At 48.2% G+C, this 21,963-nt stretch overlaps 1 protein-coding gene across 1 annotated transcript; it reads left to right on the top strand.

The window, feature by feature from the left end:
- Positions 1–321: 321 nt before the first annotated feature.
- LOC137471942 (TOG array regulator of axonemal microtubules protein 2-like) lies at positions 322–20,734 on the top strand. Its single transcript, XM_068186649.1, has 15 exons — positions 322–400; positions 1,275–1,432; positions 4,813–4,963; positions 5,232–5,393; positions 5,927–6,059; positions 7,689–7,794; positions 8,508–8,743; positions 10,268–10,420; positions 11,612–11,729; positions 12,699–12,802; positions 14,165–14,369; positions 15,488–15,704; positions 16,773–16,859; positions 19,675–20,121; positions 20,582–20,734. The coding sequence occupies exons 1-14, from the start codon at positions 322–324 to the stop codon at positions 19,908–19,910; spliced, it is 2,145 nt and encodes a 714-aa protein (XP_068042750.1). The 3' UTR covers positions 19,911–20,121; positions 20,582–20,734.
- Positions 20,735–21,963: the final 1,229 nt, after the last annotated feature.

The following is a 21,963-nucleotide window of genomic DNA, read 5'->3' as shown; positions in this document are numbered from 1 at the left end:
ACACCAACATGCAGTCACGGCTGCTACATTTGTCCAATCAGGAGAAGCTATCCTTCTTGATTTAGTAAACTATGGGTATCTGTGAACCATCTCTATGTCTTGGTGGTGTTTTCTGTCAGCTGTGTCTGATTTGGAAGGAAAAAGGTGTTTGCTGGAACAGGCAGTCCAGCAAAGTCACTTCCAGGTTGTCGCAGCTTCTGAGTTGTGAGAAGCACACCCTCTGCACAGTTGTCGCTGCTGCTATTTCTAGACTTCATCAGCTTCTGGGCAGCTGTGAGCTCTGGCATGGCTTTGTCCAGAGGGAAGTGGTGGGAGGTGGCCATGGGGAGAGCAGCCCAGAGCCCAGACCCACGACTGCCTTTGCAGCAGGGCCAGGACCTGCACTTGTTCTGGGTTTGCGGTGAGGCGCAGGAGGAGGCTGATGAAGAACCGCTTTGGAAAAAAAAGTCCAGTCAAAAGCTTGAGTACTTGATTTCAGCCTTGCTGAGATAGGGCCCAGTGTGTCTCTGACATGAACTGAGCCTTTCAATGAAGTTTGAACAGATTCAGATTTGGCTCTTCAGCTCTGCCAGAAATGATGGGATATGAAGGAAGGGTGTGCATCTGCCCTCGCTGCCTCCACCCCCCTTGCTGGCCATGGCATGTGGGCCCTGGAGGAACTTAAGCAGGCAGAGCTCTTCCAAAGAGCAGCAGGGCAGGGAGCTCTGCTGAACTTCCTAAATGCCAGTGAGCCTGAGATGATGGATGTGTGGGAGCTGGAGAGCAGCGAGCATCCCGAGAGCTCAGCAGCATTTGGGCTCAAAGGCTGCTGGGGAACTGTAGGAGGGAAGGGCAGCAGCAGAAGAAAGGAGGGGCTTGAGGAAAGCAGGTTTTGACATCCTGCAGAATGGCTTTGTGGGCATTGGCTGGAGATCTGCCCTGGCTGTTAGGCACTTTAGGGGCAGGAGAGAATAGTGATCTTAAACCCACTCCTCTGCCATCCAAAAGGCCAGTGGAGGCAGTGGCAACCCAAAACATCCTGATAGGAAGTATGAGGGAATGCAGCCACACTTGCAGAGAACTGAGCAGAAGGGGAGATGTGGCAAATCTGGGACATGGTCTCTTCCTCACCCACTTCCTTTTCCTAGGTCACCTTTCCCTGCCCTAGTCCATGATGCTCCATATGTCTGACCTTTCCTTCCAAGTCCCAATCAAGTGCATAGCTAAGTGTCTTGAGGCTGGAATGGGGGCCAGACTGGATGCTTGATCCGAGCACTGTGTTCTGCTCTTTCCAGAGTATGCTGTATTCCATCGGAGGGGATATGAAGAAGGGGTCATTGGGACTGCCTTTGATCCCCCCTATACGCAGGGCAGGAAGTCCCCCTGTGGGCAGTGCGGCAGGGTCCCTGCCAAGCTCTCTGCAGCTGGATTTCAAGGAGGCCCGGGAGATGAGGTAAGCCAAGGTGTCTGCTGCTCCAGTGTGCTGTTCACCTCACTCTTCCCAGCTCATGAGGTTTTTTGCACTGTCAGCTGTCCGATGTATGTAGGCAAACCTGTGTGTATTCACCATTTTGCCCATCCACGATGATCCAGCATGATGTCAAACCCAGCACCAACGCCCCAAGAGCAGAGGTGGTGCTGGGGAAGAGGAGACAGGGTTTAAAAGCACCTCAAGATGGGTCCTCTGCTGCACTTGGCTATTGATTCCCTCTCTGTTGGTTGTGGTGTCATTTGGCAACTGTATTGCATGGGTGTGGATCATGCAGATCTTGGAATCCTGTGATCCTTGACTGTCAACTTCTGCAACCAGGAGAATATGCTTGGGCAAATACTGGCTACTGGAGAGGTGTCTGCAAATTCAGGTGCTGCTTCTGTAATCATCAGGCGTACATCCCATCACTGTACCTGGGCCTCCACTGTGAAATGAGATCCCCTATAAATTTTGGGGTATAGATGTCTAATCTGATTGATATTTAATATTTAGTTCTGGGCTTAAAATCAAATAGGGCAAGGTGCAAGAGAAGAGGCAGAGGACTGTACCCAATGGAACGTTCTTGGCTTGTATATGTGTGAGAAAATGTAGCTGTCAATCTTAAGCCAATGGCAACAATAAAGACGGAGTCACAGCAGTATCATTCCAATTGAAACTCTTCAGTAGAGCTTTTAAAGTGCAATCTGAATATCCTTCCCTAGCAGCTGAGTTGGAAAAACCCTTTTGATTCTGGAAAGAGCCAGGAGGTGTAATATTATTCTCAGGAGACAGCAGTGCTCTGAACACATGTAGCACAAAGCTGTCACCAGGGTAAGGCACGAGAAGGCAAAGTCAATCTCCGACAGCAGTACAAAAGTAGCTGCCCTGCATACAGACTTGTGTCTCAGCTCAGCAGCTCTTGCAGCTTCAGAGAGGCTGGAGGAGCCACTTGGCTCCAAAAGGAGAGGCAGCAGAGTTTGGGAGTTGAGATGCAAGTTGAAGAATGACTGCTGTGTTTCAGCCAGAGTTGGCCAGCTCTGTGTGACAGCAGCAACAGAAAGCCTAAGGATAACTAATCTGCTTTGTATTTTGTTGGGTTTATGTGTTGCATTTCCTCCTTCATCAGAGTGACCATGCTAAGCAGGTTTGCCTTCTTTCATGCAACACCCATTCCCTCCCTCCTCTTTCTACCTCCTCATGTGTTCTTTTCTGCTCCATTTTCTCAAGGCCAAGATCCAGCAGCAGAAGCAAAGACAAGAACTCTGAAGATGCAGGTAGGTACAGGAGATATCTATCCTAGAATGACCATTCTTGTCTTGACTCAGAAATGACATTTGGAAAACTTGGTTAAAACCTATTCTTTTCAAAATTTCTTTAAATTAATTTCAATTCCTTGATGGGCTCAATGGAATGTCCCGCAGCCCAGTCCCCCAGTCACTTGGGAGTGTGCTCTGGTGGTGCAGTGAAAATTCCTTCTGTGTGAAGTGTTGGGTGGTACCTTGGGGCCCTGGAAATGCAGCGCAGGAAAAGGACACATTCCTCTCCATCCTGATCGTGGCTTTTATGTCCCTGCAGCCTTTCTAGTGTCACCATCAGTAGGGAAAAAGAAGGCATTTAGCAAGAAATGAGAAACCTTCCAACTCCTTCCTCCTGCCCTTGGAGGAGAAAACCTTTCCTTGGGGCAGTTTCTGAGCTGAGCCCTTTGAGGTCTGAAGGAGATTCATGGACATTGCCAGGTTTTGCCCTGGCAGAAATAGGGAATCCTCCTATGACAGAAAGTCCTTTGGACTGCAATGGATGCAGGATGGACTGCCAAATGGATGCAGCCTATGCAGGGTCTGAGTTTGTCACCCTCTGACAGCACAAGCCCAAAGCCACCTGTGGCAGGTTCACGATGACAAATCTCTTCCCGATCTCTCTGCCTGTGTCAGTGTTGCAGGCTGAGGCTGGGGGAGGAGATGCCTTCTGCCTTGTCCTCCCTCCCTGCCGTGCCTGATCCTTGACAAGCAACACTTGTAAAGGAGGCTCATCAAACAGAGAGGCTCTCCAGCATCCAGGGGCTCTGGCCTTCATCATGCAGCAGGTTTCAGTCTGCTGGCCAACAGAATAATGTCATGGCTGCTGCCAGTAGCCCATCCCTTGGGAGAGGGTCTAGGCATATGTCCCTTGCTGCTCTCAATCCCAATCTCAGTGTCCTATGGGAGCTCTGCAATCTGGAACCTATCTGGCCTGTTGCCCAGCATGGCATTTTGGGGGGCTTGAAGTCTGCCAGAGATGTACAAGAACCTTTGCTTCCATTACCAGGCCTCCCACTGAGCCGGGCCAAGGAGATGGATCATCCCACCTGTCCTGCTCTTACCAGTGACAAAGAGCTGAGGGAGGTCTTTGGAAAGGTAAGGAATAAGGACAGGGATGAGCAGACTTCCTTTCCAGTGGCTACTTAGTACTTGGCCCAAAATGTCACTGAAAATCATAATCTTCCCCTCCTGGGGGATGGGGATAGGGATTCACTTGGGAATGTACTTGACAGCGACAGAGCAATCGCTTGGCTATTTCCAGTGGTGCAAATGTCCCTGGTTTGGAGATGGTGCTAAGGTCATGCCAGAAGCATTCTTTTTGTGCAAAGGCTGTTTTAGAGAAGTTCTGAATGGCAGAGCAAGCCACACATCAGTGAATGTAGGCAAAGTGCACCCTCAAAAGCAGAGAAGCAATGATACTAACGTTGAGGGTAAGCAAGGCTGCCAAATAAAATGGGAGAGTTTGACTTTTCCTGCTTACCTTTGTGGCTGTACCTCTCAGCCCTCTCATTCTCCAGTTTTCTGCTCATTAACATCAGTGTTTCTGCAACTTGTTTTCACGTGACTCCTCCTTTTGGTCTCGTGGTCTCAGAGACCAAGTCCTTCAGAGTCCTTCAGAGCTGAGTCCTTCAGAAGGCAGGAAGTGAGAAACAGCTGCAATTCCCGGCCATGAGTGTAAAGCAGCAGCTAATTACTCCTCCTTGCTGGGTATTGCACATGGTTTTTATTCTCCTGCCATGGCCTGTAGGAACTGAACTGCCTGCTCACGGTCATGTGAGCCCTTCATCTGTCTTGGGGCACTCCTATGACTTTTCATGCTTCAAGCAGGGCTTCCTGACATAGGCTCCAGTTGCAGCAGTAGAAGGTTATGGTACTGAAGTGTTCCACCTCACTGTGTGTAATTGCCAAGCTGAGGACAGGAGACATTGCTCTGAAACTAGTGGAATGTATATGGAGCTACATCAAAGCCTATGGCACTCTATGGACTCTGTGCCCGTGCTGAGATGTTGTGGCTGGTTTGTGTGTCTCTGCTTACAGTCTGTGATGTATTTCCATTGCAACTAGATCCGTGCTGCGTTGTGGAAGTTGGCTGATGAGAACTTAGAGCCGGAGGACATAGAGTATTTGGTGGAACAGATGAAGAAAAATAGACAAAAGGAAAGCTTCTTGCAGCTTCTTCCTGAGACACCTGAGGCCGGGGATGCAGCTGAAGCAAGTAAGTGGTGGCTACACTTGTGGTCGTCCTTTTTGACCACTTGCTTGCCCTTTACACATCGCTGCAATCGGACTGCGGGGCTGTTTGGCTTGCATCTGAGTGGAAGCTTGCATAGGATTTATTTCTGTTTCCCAAAGAAAAATACGGAGGCATGAAGTGTCTTGCCCATGGCCTCACTCAGTCAGTAGCAGAATATCAGCTTCCCACCTTCACCATTGCCAACCTGTCCAGCACCCTCCACTTATAAGCTCCTCTTTGGTGCCTGCAGCCTTTAGCCGACCGCCTGTCAATGGCACAGCTTCTAGAGTGCAGACAAAACACCCTGGTAGTGCCTTGAGGAAGAAGGTCTTGAGGAAGCAGGACAACGTGCCCTTGCTGCCCAATAAGCCTCTCATCCATGGGGATGGCAGCTTCCCACGCAACTCCTCAGGTAAGCCTGCTCCCTGGCAGCTTTTTCCTGCACGGGTTTGTCCTTGCACAAGGAGCACAAACTGCCTCCTGCCTGAGCCAGCACAGCTGGGATCTTGGGCCCAGAGCCTGTCCTGAGAATGAACAGCAAATCTACTTTTGAGTTACTCCATCATGTTAGACAGGTCAAATGTATTCATTTACACATTAGAAAATGAGCTTTTGAGTGCACGACATGAAATGTTTGATTGACAGTTCTTCTGATGACAAAGGGGTTTCATAAGAAATGCATCTATCATCTCATTTTTCTCATACCTTGTAAAGTTTTTCCTTACCAAAAAATCCAATTAAGGCAAACCCAGGTCAATTGATTAACACGCTGGGGGAGGCTGGGAGAAAGCAAGGAGTCCCAGGAGCCAGACAGCAGGGAATTGTCTGACCCAGTGCCAGTGTGTGCCACACGGAACCCTGGCTGGGAGATGGGGCTGCAGGCCGCTCCATGGCGGCGTGCCTTGCCCGGGGCTGCAGCACCCATGGCCGACCCTCTCCTCACAGTGACCTCGCAGACGGCCACTGGTGCCGAGCGCCGAGAGGAGCCGCTCCGTGGGAAGGGGCAGAAGGACACAGCCTCTTCAGACCCACAGCAGTCCCTGCTGGAGGCACTCTCCTTGCTCGGCAGCGATGCCTGGTAAGAAAGGCCCCGTTCACTCTGTGTCCCTCTTAGCGTTAAGGCAGGTCAGAAGCGTGTCTTGCTAGTGCCTCTGAGCCCCGAGAGCCCAGAGGGCCAAAGGGCACTGGTGAAAGCACTGCAGAGCAGTGAGAGGATAAAGGTTGGAGAGCAGCCTTTTCTTGGCCTTGCTCTGCAGCAGTACTCCAGCTGCAGCAGGTCCGTGCTGTTTCCTCGCTTTGCCTGCTGCTCCATGGAGCTGCAAAGGAAATCTTGAGGGAAGAGAGAAAGCTCTGGAATGAGATGATTTGCTGGCTGAAGGGCAGAAGCAGGATGGCAGCAGTTTTGAGTGCAGAGATTTGGGAGCCTTGGTCTGACAGCAGTGGCAGGTGACAGGGTCTCCCTGGGACCTCCTGCACGGGAGACCCAGCAGCAGCTCCAGGGAGTTCCTCTTTCTGAGAAATGGACTGAGTTGTGCTTTCAAGTCCCTCAGCCTGTCCTTACTCCTGAAGGGCTCATGGCAGAGGAGAAGGAAAAAGAAAGAAAATCCTCTAGGAATCTGGCACTTTTGGATTTCAACTTTTTCCTTCTCACTGCTTCATATGGGCTTGAGATATTTGGCCAATGCTCCCAATGTGTCCCAAAATTATACACAAGCAGAAGGAGGCCCAGAGGTGATAACACTACAAATGTTAGGTGATATGGGTTTTCTTTTTGGTGTCTTTTTGATCACTCCCTGGTGGATGCTTCATTCACACAGGGGTAAGGCCTCCATTCACACAGGGATAAGCATGAAAAATCTGCCATCATGCATGTCCTTGTGCAGTCGCCTCTGCTCTGCCCTTTCTTTTCTGCTTTCTCTTCCCCATTTCTCTTTGGTGTCCTGTGAGGTGCAGAGAGCTTCTGCAGGTGTGGGGGGTCAGGATGACACCCAGGGGTGCCTGTGGGATCGGTCACCAGCCCTGTGCTGCAGCCCTGATGCCTCACAGACCTTCCTCTACCTGAGGGCCTGCACAAGGCCCGTGCTGGGGGATGGAGTTGTTTGCAACTTTTAAATAACATGTTGCTGTAGTGGGGGTTGTTTTAGGTAGGGGCTTTTGGGAAAAGCCAGAGTTTCGACAGTTCTTGCCCAGGGGGGGAATCTTCTGGGACATCCTGCTGCTTTTTTGGGGAATGTGTGAGGTGCAGTGGAGTGAGTGACACTCAGGCCTAGATTGAAGAGTGGAAACTCAGCTCCAGAGGGCCAGTGCAGACTCTCACTGCTGAACTGCCTGCTGGGGCTGACAAAGAAGGAAAATGCCCCAGTAACAGCCCAATGGGACTGTGTCTCAGGGAAAGGGAGGTGACAAGAAACAGTAGCATGGCCCGCTCTCACAGCTTCTAGGAAGCAGTGGCAGAGGGACTCCATGTGCCAGAGATTTCAGAAAGCCTGTCTTCTGAAGTCTCTGAAACCCCTCTCTTTGCCTCTTGGATTTGTGTATGCGATTGACAGCCACAGCATCCTGTGGCAACGCATTCCACGATTTCACTAAGTGCTCCTTGAAAAGCACCTCCCGTGGTTTGGATGAGCTGCCAGCCTGTCATTTCAGAGGGTGCTGCCTAGTTCTTGGATGGAGAGAAATAGCAAGCTTTTTGTTATTTGCCTTGCAGGGAGCTGAAGGAGAAGGGACTCTTCAACATCAAACAGCTGGCCGAGTCCCATTCAGCAGTCCTGCTTTCTAGACTTCGGGAAATTTGCATGGCAGTTACCAGCGAGGTGAGAACATTGCTCTGAATTGTTCCCCTTACTTCATACATGGGGTGTAGAGTAGGTATGTGCTTCTTCATCCCCATGTGTGCTCAGGGTGCATCTTCAGTTCTGGTTTTAGACCTTCTATTTCTAACATCTGTCAGCTATCTGTAGGATCTGTGTGTACATGTAGCTCTATATCTGACACTTGTCTTTAAGTGAGGTGCCTTTATATTGCAATGTGCATATGCTGAGATGCTAATGACATTATTTAGCACAATCCCAATCTCTGCCCAAGCTGTAATTGAGCTCTGCAAATTAGCCTGCAGACCCGAGGCTGTGTTTTCTGTTTCCTGGCTGAGTGCTTCAACTGCTGGTGTTGCTTTCTGGAACAGAAGCACCTGACTCTTTTATCTTTTTGACTTGTGCCTTTATGATTTGAAAGCGGCCCTTGTTTTAATTTTCTAGTAAAAGGGCCTAAAATCAAAGCAGCGGCCATTTTAGAAGGGTTAAGTTAAACACTTTAGTAAATTTTTTTTTTTAGGCCTGCAGTAAGCAGGTCTGAGGCCAGAAATTGATGCCAGAGTAAGCGCTTTCTCTGATTGTGTTCTTGTGCTCTTATTGTGCTTTTATGTTCCTCTGGACGCAGCGGGATGTGTTGTCATTTGCTGGGACTTCTGTTGACGGCAGCTGATTTCTTTTCAAGGTGATTCTTATGTTTCCCCTCATGACTTCCCCAGGTGACCAACCCGCGTTCCAAGGTGTCCTACTCGGCAATTGTCACTCTGGGAGAGTTCTTTGCGACCTTCAAGAAGGACATGGACTCTGAGGTGGATGAGGTTGCTCCAGTCCTTCTCCAGATGGTGTGGAACTCCCCAGAGTTTGTTCAGAAAGCAGCCAGTCAGACCCTGGGGATCATGGTGGAGAATGTGACTCCTGCACGAGCAATGACTGCTCTCATGGACAGGGGAGTCAAGTAGGTTCTTCCTCTTTCAGTGATATTCCTCACCTTCTAGCGTGTGGGAGGGGGAAGGCATGAGAGAGAGAATGGGAATGGTGGGAGAGAAGGCTCCTGTATCCTGCATCTTCTGTGAACTCAGGGACTTGATTCTCTGACCAACCTCATTTCTTTCCTCTTGTCACCTATTTCTGCCCTCCTGCAGCCTATTAGTTCTCAGAATCACAGAACTGTAGAATATGGGGAGTTGGAAGGGGCCCTTCGGGATCGCCAAGTCCAGCTCTCGGCTTTGCACAGAACAGCCCAAGGGTCACACCAAGTGCCTGAGATTGTTGTCCAAATGGTCATTCAGCTCTGCCAGGCTTGGTGCTGTGACCACTGCCCTGGGGAGCCTGTTCCAGTGCCCAAGCACCCTCTGGGTGAAAAGCCTTTTCCTGATATCCAGACTGAAGCTCCTCTGACTCAGCTTCCTGCTGCTTCCTGGACTTCTCTCAGTCTGTCAGATTTTCCTAGACGTGGTGAACAGTGGGGAAGTGAAAGTGCCTGCAAGGGCCAAGGATAGATCCTTGAGCTTTTGTGGGAAGAGGGACAAGTGCAATTGCAGCTGTGAGCGCTGTTGGATATTTCACAGCGCTAACCACAGAGGCCCTGGGAAAAACCATGTCTCCTCCTGATGCCATTAACCTGAGAAAGGCGGAGGGTGCTTGCTGGCGCGTGGAGCACATGGGGGAGAATGTGCTGGGTGTGGCACAGCCTGCACAGCAGGTGCAGCTCTTGCCAAAAGGAGTCTTGTACCACTGTCCTGGCCTTAGAGCTCTACTTTCTATTCCAACTGATGTTTCATGTTAGCCTGGAGATGATGAATCACTTTACAGGCACCTTCACAGGCCGGCTGCCATGGGACAGCTGAAGGAAATCCTGCCTTAAAGGGTGGTGCTGGGCCTGATAGTTCCCAAGAGGCACTCTCTAGAACAGGACAACCTGGCTAAAATGCCTGCCACCCTTTCCTCAGCTTTGCAATAGGGAAAAACACTCGGATGTGTCTGTTGCCAAGTCTGACAGAAGAAACCAGCTGCATTGCTGGATGTTCTGCACCTTCACAGCCCACAGCGTGTTTTCCCTGCATTTGTTTTTTTCCAGAGGTCTGCAGATTTGGGGGGAAATGGGTGGAAAGAGCCTCAATCCTGCTGCAGCTCTGTGTAGTGGGTGCCCTCTGATGGGTCAGCATGAATGGTTTTTAATGTGTAAAAAATTCATATGGGATCTATTTCTTTAATCTTTCTCAGAGAACATACTATGCACAAAATTGAGCATCAGATAGTGCAGGGAGACTGAATTCCTCCCTCTTCCTTGCAGGCAGTCCTGCTGTACAATGCTAGCTTTGTGTTTATCTGAGGACAGAAGCTTCTACAGGTTTTCTGAAGTTGCAGGGAGAACCCAGGCCTCCTTCCCCCAGTGAAGACAGGGAGCAGGCTCTGGCCATGGCCCGTGCTGCTGTTGCTCCTTCTGCCTGTGCCCCAGGGTTTGCTCTCTTCTTCCCAGGAGCTGCCACGCCCAGGTGCGGAAGTGTGCGGCCAAACTCCTCCTGTCCTTGATGGAGAGAATTGGAGTCACAAAGCTCGCAGACACACCCAGGGCTGAGAGGCTGGCACACGTGGCAGGGGTGCTTGCTCAGGACTGTCACCAGGACACAAGGTAATGATCTTCATTTCGCCTCCTAAAACAGGAAAACCCTTTCCTGTCTGGCTAGAAAGGTAAAACCACAAATGAGTGGAACTAAAGGAAGTAATAAGTGACCTCACTGTGTGGCTAAGGGGCATAGACTCGGAGAATATGCTGAGTTGGATTGGACCTGTCAGGGTCATCCAGTCCAGCTCCTGGCCGTATGCAGGGCACCCCAAGAGTCACTCCACGTGCCTGGGAGCATTGTCCAAACGCTTCTTGAGCTCAGTCAGCCTTGGTGCTGTGACCACTGCTTTGGGTTGCCTGGGGAAATGACTGGAGTGGATAACCTGAGGTTGGCCAGCAAAAAGGTGCATTGCCAACTTCCTGTGACTTGAAGGATCCTTTACTGAGACCAAAAGAGCTCCGATGAGCCAGTCAAACAGTTTTCTTTGGCCTTAGGTGCACAACACAAAGCCAAAGTGTTGGCTAATGTTCATCACTGAAGGATCCCAAACATCTCTTTCTCATGAAGACTTTACTAGAAATATTTCAGGGGTTGTTAGCCAATGTATTCAGTCTTTCTAAACCCCTTCTGCAGATTTCTGCAATGCTGTCATCTGTGGCTCAGTGGCCTCCAAATTTCTTCTTGAAGAAAACTGTGGTTTGCTAGTGGCCAAATCAACCCAAACCACCAAAATCCCCTTACTTTGATGATGAAATTCCCATTAATAGCTGCCACGAATGCCAGAGCAACTAGCTGCCCCTGTGCATACCTATAGAATAGAAGAATCAACAGGATGCATGAGGAGTTTTGTCCTGGCTTCCCTGCCAGTTAAAGAAAGGCAAATTATTGTGCAATGGCAGCAAGACACTGCTAATAGGCTCTGACAGCAAAGCAGATGTGTTTTGCTTGTTCCCTGGGAACACCCGCAGTTTCAGAGTGAGATGGTATTTTTCTGTGGCCCCACATTCTTCTCTTCTCTCTTGTGTTCACCTGACAACACTCGGCAGTGACAAGTGGAGGGAAATCTCCCTCTTTGCTGAGTAGGTAATGCCTTCTCATGCAAGGATTGCACCTGATTGATTTTAAGGTATCAGCCTCTTCTGTTAACACTCTTCCTTTGTTCACTTTTTCATTCCCTTCCTTCCTGCCCTCCTTCCTGCCCTCCTTCCTCCCTTCCTCCCTTCCTTTCTCCCATCCTTCCTTCCATCCTTCCTTAGGCATTATGGACAGGAGATGGTGAAGATGTTGCTGAGTCACCAAAAATTTGAAATGCTTTTGGAACGCTCTCTTTCCATGCGTGACCTGGAAGATATCCTGAGAAGACTTAAGGTGAAAGTAAGTGCTTGGCAGGAGAAATGTCTTCTTTGTGCAAGTATTGCCACTGCTAATATGAGATCCAACATACCCAATCTGTCTTTATCTCATTCCTCTTCGGCTGAATCATTTTGCACCTGGGAATGAGCTGTAAATCCCCAGCCTGTTCATCTGCAGGCCACAAAGGAACTGATATTATTCAGGAAAAAGTGGGGCTTTGAAGATTTTGAATATCGGTCACAAAGAGGAAAGGGAAAAAGGAGAACATGGGTTTACATTTAAGAGTAAGGCCTCCACCATGCTCTCCCTGCTCTGCCCCCAGTCAAGCAATTAAGTGAGAATAGAAGTAACAGAGTCTGAAGATAACGGCGTCTTTGCAAAAGGCACCGGAAATAGTAGTACCAAGAAAATTTCCAAATACACAAAAGATGTCCAAGTCAAGCCTAGTTGCTACAATTACTGTCTGTCTTTTGGGAATACTGCCCTGCACTCAAGCCCTGTGCAGCTGGAAGAAGCTTGGTGAATCCAGCAGCATCCAGCGAAAAAATCCTTTGTTTGTTTGGAGGGGCATTTTACTTTTTTATTGAAAATATAGAAGGGAGTGTGCCTTTGTGCAGGCACAAGGAGAGTAAGTGTAGAACCAAATCAACTTCCAGCACGATGGGCCGACCCCCAAAGAGACCAATTTTTTCTGCTGCTTCCTTTAAGAACACTCACTGCCTACCAGTTTGCATTATTCCCATTAATGCTCAAGATTAAAGAATTTGGGATTTTAGACTGCTGCTCAGTATGGTAGCACCCATAACCTGCCTTGGGCTATTGAAAACAAAGAGTTGGCATCACTGAATCTCTGGTCTGTTTCCTTCTGTAAGTTAAGAAATGTTTCCCTAAGCCTTGATAGCAGTGATCCTGGTTCCAACTGCTGCTTGAAAATGGGAATTTCCTATTTTATATTCTAAAGATTGATGGGGTTTCTCCATGTCTTTGTAGGGGATGGAAAACCAGAAGGGCGAATGCCCAGCTGTCAAGGAGCCGGTGGAGAAGAGCAACGATGGCTCGAAGAAGCCCCAGGCCACACTGCCTTCTAGCAAACGGTATGGAGCACTTTTGTGAGATGTGACCAAGCACATGACAAGCTTTACATGCCTCTTCCTCAGGAAAATCTTTCTGGCAGAGACGCCCAGGCCCACAGATTGTTTCCTTTCCCTACAAATGCTCTTGGATAGAAAATGTCCACTTCTGCATTACACTGAACACAACTTCCCCGGAGGGCTTTCCATATAAATGGAGAGACAAAAGGACACCCATTAGTTGCCGCTTAGATGATCCAGTGCTGTGGCAAGGGCAGCGTTGTGGAGGCTAGGAGAGGGCCCAGTTTCTGCCGCCTGATTTGGGACAAGTAAATTCAACCAGGGTTTTTTTCCATCTGAGTGGAGTCTTTTTCAGATGGGTGTTTTGATGAGAAGTCCCAGTCTAGAAGCAAGATGCCATTCCACAAAGATGCAGTTCTCATCCATGTGGTTTGGCCTGGCAGAATCATGGTTTTCTTACCCTCAAACAGTACCAAGTTTGAGTAGTAAGTAGCAAGGCAGTTCCTGAGCAACTGTGGTCAACAGGTGTCTCAAGATGGACTTTTTGTCTTGATATTCCTGTTCTTTATATACGTTGCTTGATGGACAGCACGTTTGGTTGATTTCCTCCTGTACTGCAATCAGCATTTAAGACAGGAATTTGGTCCTTGCTGTCTCTTCATGCCCATGGCAGAGCTACTTGCTCCTCTTATAACAGAGAGGGTTTTTTTAGCTCTGTCATGCTCAGTGGTGTCAGGAAAGTGACCGCGTGCCCCAGTAGCATGGCTAGCATCTTCCCATGCTCATGGAAGAGACAGGTTGATCCAGGAGAATTGTTCCCAGTGGGTTTGTTAAGCTGTGGATCAAGTCTCTAGGGAAGCAAATGAAATGTGAGCATTGTTCTGGGATGTCTGGCTTCTGTTTTTATCTCTGTTACTGATTTTCTGGACCCTTCAGATATGTCCCTGTTCATCCGTTCAGATGCATCTGAGCTGCTTTTCCAGATTGTCATGCCTGGTCATAGAGACACTTCTCCAGAGTGATCAGTCTCCTTATTAGAAGACAGAAACGTCCCATATGAGGAGGCATTTAAACCTGGAAGTAGTGTCTCTCTTTCCCCACAAAGCACTGTGACCAGTGTGCCTTGGAAGCCACCTGAAGATAGATCAGATGCATCTCATCCTTGGTTTCCCTGAGTGAGCACTGGGAGAATGTTACTTGCAGGTTGCCTCCCATAATGATTGTCACAAGGTCCACGTTGTTCTTCAGATCCTCATGATTTTCTAGCTTGAAATCACATCATTAGGATAGCTCCTCCAGATATTTTGCTCACAATTAACTGAAGGTATTATCACCAACAGGTCCTAATTTGGTTTTGTTTTCCAGAGTGAAGTCTACCTCTGATGGATGCCTCCTACACCGTGCAAAAGCCCAGGTCACGTTACGTCCAGCTGTGGAAGAAATGGAGCCGCTCCAGAAGCTTTACAATCTCCTGCAAGCCAAGGGGTTTCAGACACGGATGGAAGGAGTGGCACTCCTCCTAGACCTGTGCAAAAACAGCCCCCAGCTCATCTCCACTAACATTGTCGAAGTATGTAGGCTATCTTCACTGTTCCTTTCCTTTAGCTCCTTTCCTAAGCCCGTAGAAGTAAAGGTAATTCAGTGTGGCTAGGTACAACATCCTGGCTGTTTGGGACAGGCTGGTCTCTCTTACCCAGACAAATTTAATTCAGTTCCAGGCTTCAGGACAAGTTGTTTCAGTCAACTTGTATTTGCCTGGCACGTGCCTATTGATGCTGTCCATCAGAGGATGACAGAATTTTCTGCTGTTGTAACTGCTACTGTCTCCTACTCCTAGTTGGGTTAACTGAAGAGAATCCAGGAACTGAAAGAATTGGGTTGGGTTGGTTTAAACCCAGGGGGTTTTAAAGAATACTTCTGTAAACTACATCTCGTCTTGCACAGGCACAACTCTGGCTACTGATTTCCATCCTCGTCCCTATTCCTCTATGTAAAGACAGTGCTCCCCCTTTTTGGGGAGCCTTTTTTCCTCTTTGGAAAAGGAAGAAAACAGCTAAGGACGCATCTCTGCCTTCTCCTCCCAGTAGCTGCTTTTTCCAGAAAAAGCTGTCTGATGATGTGGCTGACGAGGGATGCAACTTGCTCTAATGAGAGCTGTAGAGCACATTACATTTCAGAAGTGCACCTGTTAGTCAGAGAAATGGTCTGGATCCTGGAAGAGTTGATCAGAGCCCTGCACTTCTGCAGACACAGGCTCTGAGACCAAAAAAAATAAAACTTAGATCTCCTCCAGCCATAGTTTTGGCAAAAGCGTCATTGCCCTCAGTACTTGAGGCAACTGTATAGAAAAATGGGCATTGTAAATATCTGCTTCCATACTTGTTAAGCATAGGTAGCCTTTTGCATTAATAAATGGAATTGATTTAATGATTTATAGATGGAGAGAAATACCATAGGAACTATTCTGTCCCCATCCAAACCTCCTAAAAACAGAAGAAAATCTTTCAAGCAGCATGAGGTTGCACAACCATTCCAGTGAGAGTTCCACAGGAAAACAGTGAAATTGTGCACCCAAGTGCTGACCTGAGAGACAGGATCCCTTTCATCTCTTACACTACTGAGTGCTACATCCACTCTTCAAACAAGGACATTTTATTCCAGCTTTCATGTTGCTTGTTCTCTTCACAGATTTTTGATTATTTTGTCCTGAGAATATCTGACAGCCACAAGAAAGTCAAGCAGAAGGCGCTGGACGTGCTGGCAGAAATCATAGGCCTCCTGGAAGAGTCCCTGAACCCGGTGATCATCCGTTTGGTGGAAGGAATAACAAAGAACCTGAACTCAAAGGATCCTGGGGTTCATGCTGCAGCTGTGAAAGCACTGGAAGGATCCATCGCTCATTTAGGTGAGGCTGAGCCCTGGCATGATCTCTCCTCAAGTGTGTCTCTGTCTCTGCGACACAAGAGAACGCTGAGAGCCTTGATAGCTGCTGTTACCTGTGGAAGGCTCCAGCCGACACCCACCAGAAGCTGTGGAGGTGCAGTCCTTATGCACCAGTCTCCCAAAAGGCTTGAATGTGATCAGCAATTCCCAAAATTCCCAGGAGCCATGGGCTCTGTGCTACTTGTGTGAAGAGCAAGTCCCGGACTACAGCTTTGCTAGAATTCAGAGGCACCTGGGTTTGGGAGTTTGCTTGGGCCCCGTTTGACTTCCCAAAAGAACAGCTTTGCTGTTGGCATGAAGGGAGCACTGGCCCATCAGAGCTTCTGCAGAGCAGCCACCTGGAAAGCTCTACATTATAGTCATTAGCTGCCTATTTTCCATCTTTCTTCTTTGTCTTCTTTTTTCAAAGGGGAACTTATGATTCACCAAGTTCATTTCTTTATGACAAGCAGGTCTAGATCCAGCTGTCAATGATGCCTTGTTCCACATGTTGTTTTGCCTGGGGCAAGATTGCTCTAGCAAATAACTACGTGGGCAGGGGCTGCTCTAAATTCCTTTGCCACACAGATTTATGTCAGCTCTGAAAATGCCTGAAAAATGGAGTGTTGAAGAGACAGGTCTCCAAGGGGAGTTCCCAATTTCTCCTCCTCAGCTGCTCTGTGAACTGATGAACTGCCTGACTCAGTGCCTTTCTGTGTCCCAAGTATGGGTTTCTTCCTTTTGGCTCTGGGATGCAAAACCTTTTCACTGCTTACATGTGACTGAACTCTTGAGATCCCTGATGTGAATTGTTTCAACAAAGCTCCTGGTACAGCAGACAAGTTAAGATTTACAAATGTGAAAGGAGAGGGTTTCTTTTGGAATTTAAAACCCCTGCCAAGTAGGCTGGAAGGAAAGATGAAAAGGATTCAAAAATCAGCAGAAATTTACTTTCTTTTATGAAATGGGGTTGCCCCTGCCCTTTGCCTCCTCACTGTCCTTTCTCCTATGACCTCAGACAAGTGAGCAGAAACATGTGTTTCACTTGTAGATAAAGTATCACTGATGAAAGAGTTCAGCCACCAATGGAGTCAACTGAGCGGCCAAGCTCTGCTGGATGTCGCAGAGAGTATCACAGGTATGGCCTCCCCTTCTAAGCCAAGAGGTCTTTACCAGGGAATATTTACAGGGAATGCCTGGGAATAGGCAGTAGAGTAGCTCCTCCAAATCAGGAGGTGCTGAGCTTGTCTCTCCTGCCCAATAGCCAGGGCAGGTGTATTTGGCAGGTTTTCCCGGGCTGCTGTAGAGCTGTGCAGCATCTGAGATGGGGGCAGCGCTCGGCCTTAGGGCTGAGCTCTCACAGGGGCATCTCAGAACCCACCTCCAGGAACGGGAGGGCTAAAAATACCCGAGCTGGTTTCTCTCTTGGCAGCTCAGGGACATCTGTGATCCTTAAGGAAAATGGTGGCAGATGCTGTTTCAAGGAATCAGTTTGTTTTGTCATCACAGACTCTTGCTTTTCCCTTGGAAAGTTTTGAGGCTGAACCATGCAGAGCCTGGGGGTCACCGCTTAGGTCAAAAACTCAACACACGTCCTAAAGGCACGGATTTAATGCAAGGGAGCCTTTGGGAGCAGAGGGGCAGAAGCAGAATGCTGAGGCTGCCTGCCTGTGCTGTCCAAGTGGCATTGGACTGAGCATTTCAGGGTGTGCAAACAGTGTCTTCCTGTGTCAGCACTGTCCAAAATGCCACAAATGCAGCTGATAATTGATTCCTCAGAGGAGCTTGCAATGTCAGCTGTAGTCAAGGAATAGAAAAATGATAATCTCAATATACAGGAGAGAAGACGATTGATAGCCTTGCTTTAACTGAGGCTAAACCCATTGCTAATTATGTCATCATCTTGAAATGCAGGGTGTAATACACTTTGTGTCTTCCTTATGAATCTGAAAAGGGCATGTTCAGCCATTGGGAATGTCAGAGGCTCTTTAAAACCACCACAAAGGAGCATTTGAATAAAGTAGATCTCTAGGAATAGGGAATTTAGTTTTGCAGTTATTTTGATCTCTTTTTCAAAGAAAGGAATCAACATAAATGAAGACTGCTTTAGAAAGTGCAAATGTCCTCTTTGAGATTTAGTGGGAACAGACAGCTCTTTCTCTTCTCAAGTTCCACAGTGACCAATGTCTTTAATTGCATTTAAACTCATATGAGCTCCCATTTTGAAATGAGTACCGTAAACCCTTTCCTGCTTAGCAGAATTGGTTTTGGGTACTTTCAGGAGCTGTTTCAATATTGAATTGTTGCATTAAGGTGCAGGTGGATTAACAGCATAGAGAAAATGAAGTCTCTTCCAGCAGAGAATGATAAATGGCTACTACATAACATTTTGGCTGACCAGAAAATAAGAATGATCTCCAGAGCATTTCAGGTTTTGATCTCTCAGCCAAATCTGCCATGCAAGGAGCCTGTTGGTAGTAAATTTTTGTCTGTGTTGCATATAGTTCAGTTCAGAAAATGAGCAGAGAGAAGATTTCAGAGAAAATGTGAGAAAACACTTGTGTTTCGGTTAAATTTAAGTCCCCTGTGTAGCATTTGTCTTTCTCTGTGCCCCTATTTCAGTGCACATTGTAAGAAAACATGCCATTAACATTGGGAGGGGAAATGCCATTAAAACGTGAAGATACCCAAAAGCCATGGCAGTGGGGTCTGGGTAATTATCTAAGACACACTGAAGTTTGAAACAGCTCCGTGTTGGAAGCCACAAAAGCATTCTGCCAAAGACACCAGGGAGTCCCCGATGTTTCTAATCCAGCTGTCGAGCAGCAGCCATCTCTGGTGGGCTGGAGTTTTGAAGTGTGTTCTAATAGTGCCCTTGGCTGTGTGCCACTGAGCAACAGGAAGACTCAGATTAGACTTTTGGCACTTGACATCAAAGTTACAAACATGGAATCATCCCTTTTGTTAGAAATCTCTGAATTGCCGCTCTAGGGTGCATTTCCAAATCTTCAGTGTGGGTTTAGGCAACTTCTTAATGGAAATAAAAGGCAATTTGACATTTCAGGCATTGTTCATGCAGAAACCGATTATGAAATGATTTAGTAAAGGTATGAAGTCTGCCACAGGTACAAGGCTCTGGTTGGAGAAATTAGTCCTGAGGGGTTGCTGGTTCTGTTTCAAGGATGATCAGCTGCTTTGTCTCTTTCTGGATCATGGGGCTGTGTGTGTTATTTCACTGATCTTAGCCAGAGAGGCTTCCTGCGACGGTGCGTTCTTATCCCCCGGTCCCGGGCAGCAGGGCTGTCCGGCTAGTGCGCTGCTTCTGGGCTGGACCGGGGCCGCCGCGTGTGCGCGGAGCTCTAGGGTTGTGCCTCCGCGTGGGTCTGCCACGCCGTAGCCAGACGCTGAGATGAGACAAAGGGTGAGGGAAGATGGCACACCCTGCTCACGTGGTGGAGAACTCTCTATTCCTGCATGGCTGCAGTGGTGGATTACGCAGCTGTTCCCAAGCCAGCATGGGAAGAAATGGCATAGGGGCACCGGGAGCAGGGGGTTAAATAGGGGGCGGGCCGACAGGGGCGGAAGCCCCCCTCGCCTAATGGGGACAGACAACAGGGGAGTGACGTGGAACACGACAACCTATGGGAACATAACAGGGGTGTGTACAGGGTTCTGGGACAAATGGGATTGCAGAGGTGGCGTGATTGCTACAGAGCTTTCTGAGGGCAAGGGGAGTGGTTACAAGATTGACATGACCGAGCTCCTGTGATACAGCTTGGAGCAAACCATTATGAGGGGGAAATAGGGGTACATAGAACCGGTCTAACTAACATTTATTAAATTCCCTAACTGTACCAACTCGGGATGCAACAACTTCCAAGAAGCAAAACTAGAGGTGGGTCCTTGTTTGCATTGAGGTTGGTGAGTAAGAAGCTGTGTCTCTCTCCCGGCAGAGCTTGTGGAATGGGTTTATGCCAGGAGCCCTGAAGTCGTCCAGCGCTACGCCCTGCCCGTGCTCTGGTCCTTCCTGGAGAACAAGGCGCTGCCTGTCCGAAGCGCCAACGTCCGCACGGTGGTCACCAGGCTTGCCTATGCCCTCTGTGAGGTGATGGGCACCAAGCTGAAGAAGTGTGCAGCCAGCAAGCCTCCACACGTGCAGGAGAACCTCTCAAACCTTTTGGGATGGTGAAGATTTGATGTTCTCCAGAAAGCTGACCAAGTGCTTAGTTGGACACCTCCGGATTTGACTTAGCTGTGCCAAAGATGACAAAACACTAGGCAAGGGTGTGCATCTGCCCCCGCTCTTTCCATCGCCCTTCCTAGTCATGGCATGGAGGGCCTGAAGCAACTCCAGACTGAGGACAAGGTGAAGGCCAAGCATGGCTCAGCCTCACACTGAGGTGAGGGGGGAGCTGGGCCAATCTCTGGTGGGAGGAGGGGTCTGGTGCCAGCCTGGAGAGCCTGTGCACATTGCCAGGGAACAGTTGTGCCCTGCTTGTGCCCCCTGCAATGAGTTGTGCTGCTCCCAGTTCCCCTGTGGAGCTGTAGGGATGCTCAGCTGTGGGGCAGGGAGAGGAGCAGGAGGGTCCAAGTGCAGCTGAGCCATTCCTGGAAGGCACAGGGCTCTGGGCTCCCTGCTGTCCCAGGACAGCCCAGAGGGCCAGGCTGTTCCTGTGGTAGCTCTGTGGAAGTGAGTCAGGGTTTTCCCCGTGGGCTGCCTCAAGGGGCTGCCAGCAGGAGCATGTTGCCCTGTGCAGCTGTTTAGAAGTTGGCAGGAAATGTGTCCCATGAAATATGGAGCTTCAGATGCTTTAGGTTTGCATTGCAGTCTTAGTTACACTTGGTCTTTCCACTTTGCAGATAGGGCTGGCTACAGTCTTACCAAGAAGATTTCTCTGGACACTTCTGATGTTCCCTTACCCATGAAGTCCTTGCCTCCAGTCCAGAAGAGCTCTCTTGCCTCCAAGCTCAGGAAGAAGCTACCGACTGTCTGAAGAATGTTTCAAGAATAGGATTTATAGAATTTTTAGAATTCTAAAGAGTTTTATAGAATATTTTTAGAATAGTTACAGATGTACATACGTTCTCATCGTTTTGAATAAATGTGCTTTGATTATATCTTTAAATTTTGATGACATCTTTTTAATTGGATATATTTTATTTTTGATGATTTTTAGAAAAATGAAATCAATTAAAATAAACCAAAAGGAGAATGTGAGACCAGGACCTGCTAGCCTAGAGGTTATGGGAGTGCAGCTCACTCGATGTGCCAGTGTCTCACCACATCCTTTCCTCGCTGGGCATCTCCTCTTATTCTTTTGCCATGTTTTCTTTGTGTCATTTGTGCTGCTCTTTGCTACTTGGTATTACAATGGGGCCACCAGTGACATGTTTGGGGGACAATGGACCCAAAAGATCCTGTACAGTCAAAAGTTTTCTACCAAGATGTATTCTGTGCTCACCAAAGGCCTGAGCAAAGAAATCAAGAGGAGTGTGCCCAAGTGCCAAAGCTTTGCTCCTTTGCAACCTCACACAGATCTATCTGGCTCACGGGTGTTTTCAATCACAATTTCATAGGTAAGAAGAGGACGTGGGAAAAGATGCCCTGCTTTGGAGACATCATCTGTATGCATATTTACCCAGGACAGCAGTCCAACGGTGTTGTTTGCAACTTGTTTGCAGAAGGATGATTGGACTCTGAGGCCAATAACAAGTGACAAGGGTTCCTCAGATCTATTTACTCCTTAGTCTTGGTGCCATTCAGCCCAGAGCTATGGGATAATACTGTGGTGCATCCCATACACATTCTGCCTCCAAGAAAAAGCTTGGCTTGGCTTATTAGAGTGATAAAGAGAAGAGTAAAAAACTGGACAGTTAGACTCATCACTTTGGAATGAGTCTCCTGCTTTTCCGTGTCAACCCTGTGCCTCATGCTTCCAAGGCTTGTTATAAACAAGTCTCTGAGATTGCTTAAAAATTCTCCAGCAAGGTTCAGTAAAAGCCAGATTGAATATTGAGCAACAGCTACACAAAATTCAATGGCAGCATTCACACTATTACTTACTAGTTGCTTAAGGCACAACAAGGGAAAAAAAGCAACAAACAAAATGCAATCAAACGAGAAATATACTGTGAACTATCTGTGTGTGTGTATGTGTGTGTGGGTGTGAGAGTGTGTTTAGGTGGGTTTGAGAAGGGGACAGAAAGCAGAAGGATAAAAGGGAATAAGGCCCAAAAGCTTA

Source organism: Anomalospiza imberbis, chromosome 3 (assembly GCF_031753505.1).
Source record: "Anomalospiza imberbis isolate Cuckoo-Finch-1a 21T00152 chromosome 3, ASM3175350v1, whole genome shotgun sequence".
In the NCBI taxonomy this organism is placed as follows: domain Eukaryota; kingdom Metazoa; phylum Chordata; class Aves; order Passeriformes; family Viduidae; genus Anomalospiza; species Anomalospiza imberbis.
Note: the sequence above shows the minus strand (reverse complement) of the source record. Positions and strands in the feature narration are given on the sequence as shown.